Raw genomic sequence first — 11,351 nt, forward strand, 5'->3', positions numbered from 1 at the left:
ACCACTCTTAATTACCTCATCGGCGTGAAACGCCAGGGTGAGGTGTACCTCGCTAGTGACGTCATGTCACCAAGGTATTCACCCCTCCCCTGTCCACCGCGCTCTTGAGCGTGACGTCCCCTCCGCATGGGTCACTGCCGATATCGTTCCAGTGGCAATCCTTATTTGGGCAAAGCTACGCCCAGTGACTGGCGGCTCATTAACATAATGTGTCCGTTAAAGCCGTCGCGGGTTTATTGCGATGGGTTCAGCACCTACTATATATCGCATGTCACATTAACATAATTTAATCATACTCTAATTTTTTTATTTACGGAGCAGCTCATTGTGGGAGGAGCGTGTCTCGTACCCCGGATGTGACGTCATGTCACCTGCTGCCGCGTGACGTCACGAGGTAACAGGAAGCTATCGCTTCCTGCACTGAAATCCGAGGTGAGAAATTCTCATTGCGATTGTGGTTGTTGTGGTGGTGGTTGTGGTTGTTGTTGTTTACCAACGTAGAGCCTCCCTCTCTCTCTCAGGGATGTCAGTTGAGTAGCAGCGAGCATGGGAATCGATGTCCAGGTTGGAACTTTACAACGCGGGGCCTAGCCACGTGGGGCCTTGCCTCCCCTCACCTGATTGCATTCACTTTAATTATCTCGCTTAAGTTTAATTTGTCTTCACCCGGCTAGCCACTTTGTAACTTTGTTTTATTGTAAATATTCGCGCAGTTTTAATTTTCTTTTGTTACCAGGCCAAGCCCGCTTGAGCTGCTATACCGCTCTAGTTTTCAGAAACGACCTGCCCACAACAACAACACAAGGTGAGGCTTTCGATTTAAAGCTTTCGTGACTGCAGGGATTCATCTTCATGGTTCTTTCGGTAAAGTCACCACGTAGAATGGAAACAAAGTAATGCAAATAAAAATGAAACGTAATAAAATAAATTCTCATGACGTTTCGGCCACAACACAAGTAGCCTTCGTCAGGTGAAGGAACAGAACTGTTGGGACGACAGCGCTTCAATGAACGCTGCTAAGATTCATAGCGTCTTTTAAGCTAGGTGGGAGAAGTGAAGCGCCTTGACAAAGGAGTTTGCATATCAAACAGGGTAATTTAGCATTGAAATAGCTGAGGGATTAGCTTGTGACTGGTCACAGAAATAGCTATGTTAAAGTCAAAGTTTGCATATCAACAGAGGCATTTAGTATATGGACGCTAAAGGGCTGCAACTACCCAACTATCATAATAAATGTACTCAATATATTCTTTAATAAGCTGAGCTATTAACACAAAGCAACTGGGTATACACTACACTATATAATGAATACCATATAGTAAACCAATAAAAAACTAAAATATAAACTATCTCAATGTTATCAATAAACTCTATATACTCTCCAATCAGCTCAGCCACCAACAATAAGTTGTTATATATCACAATGCCATATGGCGAAAAAATGGGTGGAATCTTACCCTCAACTTTAGCACCACGGATAGCTACGAGCCCCGTTCAGACGGACGAGTCCATCCATGCTCTGAACGGAGGAGGGGGGAGAGAAACAGCCACGATGCGCTGTTATACTCCATGTTATAAACCAAACCATTAACCGTGGTGTGCCAGCGAAAGAGCTGTGGTCTGAAGGTCACCGTAAAATACAATTAAGAACCGAAATGGTTTAAAACATCTTTCCAATGGTTACTAAGCCAGAATCCATCTTCTCTGTTGAAATTATCTCTGTGCTTGTGTATGTGGATGGCCTCATGAACGAATCTCTCATGGTAGCTGGTTGGCTTGCAAAGAACCTCCGTCTTGGAGAAGTCAATGTCATGTGAGCCCACTGAATTATTACAGTGATCTGCCACGGCAGAGGAGTTCGTCCTACCGTGTTTCAAGTCTGCTTTATGTTCGCGGATGCGGTCCGAGATATGTCGTTTGGTTTCTCCAATGTAGCTGCTACCACAGAGGCACTTTAGTTTGTAAACACCCGGGTACTGTATGTCTGGAACAGCATCTTTTACAGATGGAACCAGATCACGGATTTTATGTACTGTGTTGAATCGAACCTGGATCTTGTGTTTATTCAGGATTTTGGAGATCTTTTTAGTAATCTCCTGCAATGTAGGGTAAGGTGATGGTTTTGAGTGGCTCCTCAAGAGGATCCTTCTTCATGACTGGAGTGATGGCTTTGCGGATTGTGTAGTTGGAGTAACCATTAGCCCTGAGAGCCTGGTGTACGTGCTTGAGTTTACTGGCAATGTGCTCCTGGTTGGAAATGCATTGGGCTCTATGGTATAGAGTCTTGATGAGGGAGTTCTTCTGGGATGGATGGTGGTGGGAATCCGGTTTCAAGTAAGCATCTGTATGGGTAGCTTTCCTGTAGACAGAGTGGCTCATTGAACCATCAGGTCTCCTTTTAATTAAGACATCCAAAATGGTAGCTTGCCATCTTTTTCGACCTCCATGGTAAATCTGATGGCTGGGTGTATGGAATTGATGTGGTCGCGGAATTGGTCTAGAGCAGGCTGGCCATGTGGCCAGATGACAAAAGTGTCATCCACGTACCTCTTCCATAAGGTCGGGCGTAAAGTGGCAGTCTGGATGGCGCCAGCTTCACATTTTTCCATGAATACGTTGGCTACAACCGGAGACAGGGGGGAGCCCATTGGGGTGCCCTCAGTCTGTTTGTAGAAAGTTCCATTCCAGGTGAAGTATGTGTTGGTTAAGCAATGTCTCACCAGGGGGGTACATCAGTATGCAGTCCTTGATGAACCAAGTCTTCAATGATTGCGATGGTGTCAGGTACCGGAACTTTGGTGAACAAGGACACCACATCAAAACTGACAAGCAGGTCGTCTGGGGACAGGGAAATGCCTTTGATTGTCGATACCAGGTGAGTAGAATTTAGTACCGCAGAGGTGGTTTTTCCATTGAAAGGTCGCAGTATATCAGCAAGAAAACGTGCCAGTTTATAGGTGGGGGAGTTGATAGTAGAGACGATGGGACGAAGGGTGTATCTACTTTGTGTATCTTTGGAAGGCCATATAATCTTGGTGGTCTGGCAGCAGAGGGTTTCAACGAGAACTGTTTGGTCTGATCAATTAATGCTGTTGAATCAGAGATGATTTTGTTCGTTTTGGTAACCAGGCTGTTGGTGGGATCTCTTTTTATTTTTGTATAGCTGCCATCGTTGAGTAGTTCTTGAATTTTGTTGTTATATTCTGTTTTGTCCATGATGACAGTGACATTGCCCTTGTCGGCTGAGAGGATGACAATATCATCTCTCTTTTTTAATTGAGATTATTCAAAGCGTTCATCTTTGCTGATGTTGCTTGGTGGCATCTTAGCGTTTTTGAGGGTTGCAGCGATTTCAGATCTTGCTACGTCTGCAGAGATGTGACTCAAGCCCTTGAGTGCAACGTCGACATGGGCAATGATATCATTAACTGGGATGTGTCTCGGTGTGACAGCAAAGTTTAGACCTTTAGCTAAAACGGATTTCAGGCCATCAGAAATGGAACTGTTACTGCGATTAATATGACTTTGTTAACGTCTATCTTTTCGGTGTGTGGATCCGATTTTTTGTTGGAGAGGTGATTGAATTTGGAAATCAAATTTTCCCTATATTTTGTCGACAGTGGCAGCTGAAGAGGCAGTCATATTGTCTACATGTTCCCAATCCGATGTAGACATTGTTGCTGTCAATGTTAAGTGTGATTTGTTGAGTGTCTTGTCTAACTGATCAAGTTCGGTGCGTGTAAGTCTGATTTTTTCTGAGATAAGAGCGAAGCTAGTTCTAGCTGGAATTCGTTTTGCATTGACAGAAGTTGCAGCAGCAGAGGTTAGTGTAAATGCGGTTGGTATTACCTTAGAGTCGCGGCATCTCTTCAGAAAGGTGAGAGACTCGATTAGTTGAGCTTTGTTGTCCCGGAGTTTGTTGAATAATCTTAAGGTTGTGTGGAATCCCTCCCCGTAGAGGCGGTTAAATTTCGATTTAAAGCTTTCGTGACTGCAAGGATTTATCTTCTTTGGTTCTTTCGGTAAAGTCACGTAGAATGAGAATAAAAGAATAAAATAAAATAAGACAATAAAATTCTCACGACATTTCGGCCACAATACAAGTAGCCTTCTTCAGGTGAAGGAACAAAACTGTCGGGACGACAGAGCTTCATTGAACGCTGCTAAGATTCGTAGCGTCTTTTTAAGCTGGTTGAGATAAGTGAGGCACCTTGACCAAGGGGTTTACATATCAAACAGGAGAATTTATCATTGAAACAGCTGAGGGATTAGCTTGTGACTGGTCAAAGAAATAGCTATGTTAAAGTCAAAGCCTACACATCCACAGAGGCACCTAGTACAAATCAAACAGGAGAATTTAGCATTGAAAAAGCTGAGGGATTAGCTTGTGACTGGTCACAGAAATAGCTATGTTAAAGTCTACGCAACAAAAGGATTAACTCCGTTTATATTGCACACACACAGTGACCCATCTCCCTCTCCCTACACACAACAAATGACGGACTTTTGTCATCTGGCCACATGACCAGCCTGCTCTAGACCAATTCCTCGACCACATCAATTCCATACACCCAGCCATCAGATTTACCATGGAGGTCGAAAAAGATGGCAAGCTACCCTTTTTGGATGTCTTAATTAAAAGGAGACCTGATGGTTCAATGAGCCACTCTGTCTACAGGAAAGCTACCCATACAGATGCTTACTTGAAACCGGATTCCCACCACCACCCATCCCAGAAGAACTCCCTCATCAAGACTCTAAACCATAGAGCCCAATGCATTTCCTACCAGAAACACATTGCCAGTGAACTCAAGCACGTACACCAGGCTCTCAGGGCTAATGGTTACTCCGACTACACAATCAGCAAAGCCGTCACTCCAGTCATGAAGAAGGATCCTCTTGAGGAGCCACTCAAAACCTTCACCTTACCCTACATTGCAGGGGTCACTAAAAATATCTCCAAAATCCTGAATAAACACAAGATCCAGGTCTGATTCAACACAGTACATAAAATCCGTGATCTGGTTCCATCTGTAAAAGATGCTGTTCCAGACATACAGTACCCGGGTGTTTACAAACTGAAGTGCCTCTGTGGTAGCAGCTACATTGGAGAAACCAAACGACATATCTCGGACCGCATCCGCGAACATAAAGCAGACTTGAAACACGGTAGGACGAACTCCTCTGCCCTGGCAAATCACTGTTATAATTCAGTGGGCTCAGATGACATTGACTTCTCCAAGACGGAGGTTCTTTGCAAGCCAACCGGCTACCATGAGAGACTCGTTCATGAGGCCATCCACATATACAAGCAAAGAGACAATTTCAACCGAGAAGATGGATTCTGGCTTAGTAACCATTGGAAAGATGTTTTAAACCATTTCGGCTCTTAATTAATTGTATTTTACGGTGACCTTCAGACCGCAGCTCTTTCGCTGGCACACCACGGTTAATGGTATGGTTTATAACATGGAGTATAACAGCGCATCGTGGCTGTTTCTCTCCCCCCTCCTCCGTTCCGAGCATGGATGGACTCGTCCGTCTAAACGGGGCTCGTCGCTGTCCGTGGTGCTGACGTTGAGGGGAAGAAACCGCCACCCAATTTTTCGCCATATGGCATTGTGATATATAACGACTTATTGTTGGTGGCTCAGCTGATTGGAGAGTATATAGAGTTTATTGATAACATTGAGGTAGTTTATATTTTAGTTTTTTATTGGTTTACTATATAGTATTCATTATATAGTGTAGTGTATACCCAGTTGATTTGTGTTAATAGCTCAGCTTATTGAAGAATATATTGAGTACATTTATTATATTGATGTAATTTAGACTTAGTTTTTTTTCATATTGGTTTCCTGTATGATAGTTGGGTAGTTGCAGCCCTTTAGCATCCATATACTTCATGCCTCTGTTGATATGTAAACTTTGACTTTAACATAGCTGTTTCTGTGACCAGTCACAAGCTAATCCCTCAGCTATTTCAAGGCGCTTCACTTCTCTCACCTAGCTTAAAAGACGCACCGAATCTTAGCAGCGTTCATTGAAGCGCTGTTGTCCCGACAGTTCTGTTCCTTCACGTGAAGAAGGCTACTTGTGTTGTGGCCGAAACCTCATGAGAATTTTATTTTATTTTATTATGTTTTATTTTTATTACTTTGTTTCCATTATATGTGACTTTACCGAAAGAACCAAGAAGAAGGTGAGGCTTGTCAACAGCGTGGTGGTGTTCACTCTAGACGCGTGGCGGTGTTCACTCTAGACGCGTGGCGGTGTTCACTCTAGACGCGTGGCGGTGTTCACTCTAGACGCGTGGCAGTGTTCACTCTAGACACGTGGCGGTGTTCACTCTAGACGCATGGCGGTGTTCACTCGACGTGTGGCGGTGTTCACTCTAGACATGTGGCGGTGTTCACTCTAGACGTGTGGCGGTGTTCACTCTAGACATGTGGCGGTGTTCATTCTCTACATGTAGAGGGGAAACCGGGGGATCGGGAAGGAAATCCACACGAGGAGAGAGAGAGACATGCAGCCTCGACTGTGTTGATTGATCCTCAATTAACTACTTGGTGGAGTGAGTAAGCATTAATACTGAGCAGGTGAAGGTGGCCAGGCGTGGGTGTGGACACACCACCACCTGTGAACCATGCCAGTGTGTGACAGTGGTGGAGCTAGTGGGGGTGGGGGGGCATTCATGTTCTTGGCTCTTTCAGTGGAGTCGCGTTGGGGGGAAGCAATAAAATAACAGAATATATGTTTGTTGTTTTGTTGTTTCCCTTCGGCGTGGCTTTGCCGAGGGAGCTAAGAATTTGAATGCACATTACAATTCCTTATAGGGGAAACACATACTAATTTACGGATTACTAACATAGCATATAATCACTAACACACATTACAACTAATTACTAATCTACAACTCATTACTAATCATAACCATTGACTGATTACTAATCGATTATATAATTACAATACCCCCCCCCTCCGCCTCTAATCACTGCACCTGATATGAGTTAAATGATGACGTCACCCTGCTGCTCTATATAAAACCGGGAGCAAGCGAGGGCTTTACCATTCTGGCGAATTGCCCGATGCTGGATGTATTTACCAGCAAAACGTCGTACTCAAACTGTAAATGTTGTGGATTCACTCTTCAACACACCGGTGGGCTAAAGTAGTGAATTATTTGTCTTTTGTCAACGTGACACTTTTTGCTGATTGGCCATGTCGGGTGGTGGAGGGTTATGACACATTTATAAATAACGCGATCTAACCCGAAAACCTTTATTATGAATATTGGTCGCGAAAGCCTACGTGTTAAACTGTGCCATAACAGCCCGTGTGATGAATTTGGGACACTTTTCCACTATATCATGAATATATTAATAAGTATAGACGTGTAAGTCACCGGTTACTGTGTATATATGCTTTCCTCTGTGCATCGATACTGACGTGTAGATGGTGTGGATATTATTTTTTCTGTCTGCAGCTGATGCTTCCTCTGATGCTTCCTCTGCAGAATTGGTCTGATGAAGCAAAGGCGCTCGGCGCAGCTCAGTACTACAAGGCAACATTGCGACCGGTGTGCATACAGCACGGATCGTACTGGAAATTTGACACGGCACAAGAGAACTCACACAGGAGAGAAACCCTTCAAGTGCAATGTGTGTGGGAAGGCGTTTGCACATTCATCTGCCCTTGTAACACACCAGAGAACACACACGGGAGAGAAACCCTTCAAGTGCAGTGTTTGTGGGAAAGCATTTTTACAGTCATCTGCTCTTGTAATACACCAGAGAACACACACGGGAGATAAACCCTTCAGGTGCACTCTGTGCAGGAAGGCGTTTGCACAGTCACCACATCTTAAAGTACACCAGAAAACACACAAGTATCAGAAGATCCACAAGGAGTGGAGTCTGAAATCGGCTTGTGAAAGTCAAAGTGCCGCCATGAGCCCATCCCTCATGAAACAAGAACCGGAAGAAAATCCCAGCTTGGACACTATTAAAGGTATTGAGGTGAAATGTGAAGGAGTGATGGTGAAGAGCGAAGAAGTGAAGGTAAAATGTGAAGATGAAGATTCAACTCCAAAATGGAACCTTCACATCGATGGAGGCAACATGAAGCAGGAGGAGAATTCTAACTGTGAGGCAGAGCGAGGCAACTTCCAGCAGTTGGTGGAAATGTTGGTGGACTTACTCCGAGACAATACAGAGTCAAGTGGATACCCGGTAGATGTGTAAACCAGAGACGATGTCGCTACAATAGATGCACCTTTGTGTCTTATCACTCGCTCTAGAAGTGTCTTATCACTCGCTCTAGAAGTGTCTTATCACTCACTCTAGAAGTGTTTTATCACTCGCTCTAGAAGTGTCTGATCGCTCACTCTAAGTATCTTATTACTCACTCTAGAAGTGTCGTATCACTCTAGAAGTGTCTTATCACTCTAGAAGTGTCTTATCACTCACTCTAGAAGTGTCTTATCACTCACTCTAGAAGTGTCTTATCACTCACTCTAGAAGTGTCTTATCACTCACTCTAGAAGTGTCTTATCACTCACTCTAGAAGTGTCTTATCACTCACTCTAGAAGTGTCTTATCACTCACTCTAGAAGTGTCTTATCACTCACTCTCGAAGTGTCTTATCACTCACTCTAGAAGTGTCTTATCACTCACTCTAGAAGTGTCTTATCACTCACTCTAGAAGTGTCTTATCACTCACTCTAGAAGTGTCTTATCACTCACTCTAGAAGTGTCTTATCACTGACTCTAGAAGTGTCTTATCACTCACTCTAGAAGTGTCTTATCACTCACTCTAGAAGTGTCTTATCACTCACTCTAGAAGTGTCTTATCACTCACTCTAGAAGTGTCTTATCTCTCACTCTAGAAGTGTCTTATCACTCTAGAAGTGTCTTATCACTCACTCTAGAAGTGTCTTATCTCTCACTCTAGAAGTGTCTTATCACTCACTCTAGAAGTGTCTTATCACTCACTCTAGAAGTGTCTTATCACTCACTCTAGAAGTGTTTTATCACTCGCTCTAGAAGTGTCTGATCGCTCACTCTAAGTATCTTATTACTCACTCTAGAAGTGTCGTATCACTCTAGAAGTGTCTTATCACTCTAGAAGTGTCTTATCACTCACTCTAGAAGTGTCTTATCACTCACTCTAGAAGTGTCTTATCACTCACTCTAGAAGTGTCTTATCACTCACTCTAGAAGTGTCTTATCACTCACTCTAGAAGTGTCTTATCACTCACTCTAGAAGTGTCTTATCACTCACTCTAGAAGTGTCTTATCACTCACTCTCGAAGTGTCTTATCACTCACTCTAGAAGTGTCTTATCACTCACTCTAGAAGTGTCTTATCACTCACTCTAGAAGTGTCTTATCACTCACTCTAGAAGTGTCTTATCACTCACTCTAGAAGTGTCTTATCACTGACTCTAGAAGTGTCTTATCACTCACTCTAGAAGTGTCTTATCACTCACTCTAGAAGTGTCTTATCACTCACTCTAGAAGTGTCTTATCACTCACTCTAGAAGTGTCTTATCTCTCACTCTAGAAGTGTCTTATCACTCTAGAAGTGTCTTATCACTCACTCTAGAAGTGTCTTATCTCTCACTCTAGAAGTGTCTTATCACTCACTCTAGAAGTGTCTTATCACTCACTCTAGAAGTGTCTTATCACTCACTCTAGAAGTGTCTTATCACTCACTCTAGAAGTGTCTTATCACTCACTTTAGAAGTGTCTTAGCACTCACTTTAGAAGTGTCTTATCACTCACTCTAGAAGTGTCTTATCACTCTAGAAGTGTCTTATCACTCACTCTAGAAGTGTCTTATCACTCACTCTAGAAGTGTCTTATCACTCTAGAAGTGTCTTATCACTCACTCTAGAAGTGTCTTATCACTCTAGAAGTGTCTTATCACTCACTCTAGAAGTGTCTTAGCACTCACTTTAGAAGTGTCTTATCACTCACTCTAGAAGTGTCTTATCACTCACTCTAGAAGTGTCTTATCACTCACTCTAGAAGTGTCTTATCACTAACTCTAGAAGTGTCTTATCACTCACTCTAGAAGTGTCTTATCACTCACTCTAGAAGTGTCTTATCACTCACTCTAGAAGTGTGTTAGCACTCACTTTAGAAGTGTCTTATCACTCACTCTAGAAGTGTCTTATCACTCACTCTAGAAGTGTCTTATCACTCACTCTAGAAGTGTCTTATCACTCACTCTAGAAGTTTCTTATCACTCACTCTAGAAGTGTCTTATCACTAACTCTAGAAGTGTCTTATCACTCACTCTAGAAGTGTCTTATCACTCACTCTAGAAGTGTCTTATCACTCACTCTAGAAGTGTCTTATCACTCACTCTAGAAGTGTCTTATCACTCACTCTAGAAGTGTCTTATCACTCACTCTAGAAGTGTCTTATCACTCACTCTAGAAGTGTCTTATCACTCACTCTCGAAGTGTCTTATCACTCACTCTAGAAGTGTCTTATCACTCACTCTAGAAGTGTCTTATCACTCACTCTAGAAGTGTCTTATCACTCACTCTAGAAGTGTCTTATCACTCACTCTAGAAGTGTCTTATCACTCACTCTAGAAGTGTCTTATCACTCACTCTAGAAGTGTCTTATCACTCACTCTAGAAGTGTCTTAGCACTCACATTAGAAGTGTGTTATCACTCACTCTAGAAGTGTCTTATCACTCACTCTAGAAGTGTCTTATCACTCACTCTAGAAGTGTCTTATCACTCACTCTAGAAGTGTCTTATCACTCACTCTAGAAGTGTCTTATCACTCTAGAAGTGTCTTATCACTCACTCTAGAAGTGTCTTAGCACTCACTTTAGAAGTGTCTTATCACTCACTCTAGAAGTGTCTTATCACTCACTCTAGAAGTGTCTTATCACTCACTCTAGAAGTGTCTTATCACTCACTCTAGAAGTGTCTTATCACTAACTCTAGAAGTGTCTTATCACTCACTCTAGAAGTGTCTTATCACTCACTCTAGAAGTGTCTTATCACTCACTCTAGAAGTGTCTTAGCACTCACTTTAGAAGTGTCTTATCACTCACTCTAGAAGTGTCTTATCACTCACTCTAGAAGTGTCTTATCACTCACTCTAGAAGTGTCTTATCACTCACTCTAGAAGTGTCTTATCACTAACTCTAGAAGTGTCTTATCACTCACTCTAGAAGTGTCTTATCACTCACTCTAGAAGTGTCTTATCACTCACTCTAGAAGTGTCTTATCACTCACTCTAGAAGTGTCTTATCACTCACTCTAGAAGTGTCTTATCACTCACTCTAGAAGTGTCTTATCACTCACTCTAGAAGTGTCTTATCAC

The 11,351-nt window shown here is 42.8% G+C and overlaps 1 protein-coding gene across 2 annotated transcripts; it reads left to right on the top strand.

Annotated features, from left to right (window-relative positions):
- Window positions 1–366: 366 nt before the first annotated feature.
- On the top strand, window positions 367–10,580 carry LOC142908832 (uncharacterized). 2 transcript variants are annotated; one of them, XM_076059474.1, is made up of 4 exons: window positions 367–432; window positions 737–805; window positions 2,785–2,875; window positions 7,517–10,580. In XM_076059474.1, the coding sequence occupies exons 3-4, from the start codon at window positions 2,853–2,855 to the stop codon at window positions 8,241–8,243; spliced, it is 750 nt and encodes a 249-aa protein (XP_075915589.1). In that variant the 5' UTR covers window positions 367–432; window positions 737–805; window positions 2,785–2,852; the 3' UTR covers window positions 8,244–10,580. The 2 variants fall into 2 exon arrangements, 1 of the variants encoding a protein (XP_075915589.1); XR_012932007.1 differs by lacking the exon at window positions 2,785–2,875 and having other exon boundaries at window positions 7,517–10,579.
- The last annotated feature ends 771 nt before the right edge of the window (window positions 10,581–11,351 follow it).

This window comes from Petromyzon marinus, unplaced genomic scaffold, assembly GCF_048934315.1.
Source record: "Petromyzon marinus isolate PM22_M1 ecotype Great Lakes invasive population unplaced genomic scaffold, UKy_Petmar_22M1.pri1.0 PM_G_Scaffold_103, whole genome shotgun sequence".
Lineage (NCBI taxonomy): Eukaryota > Metazoa > Chordata > Hyperoartia > Petromyzontiformes > Petromyzontidae > Petromyzon > Petromyzon marinus.

What these genes read in the sequence shown, in the direction of transcription:
- LOC142908832 (XM_076059474.1), top strand. Translation starts at nt 2,853, where the DNA reads ATGCCTTTGATTGTCGATACCAG. An exon ending in CCTTTGATTGTCGATACCAG is followed by an intron (nt 2,876 to 7,516) that starts GTGAGTAGAATT and finishes CTTCCTCTGCAG; the next exon opens with AATTGGTCTGATGAAGCAAA.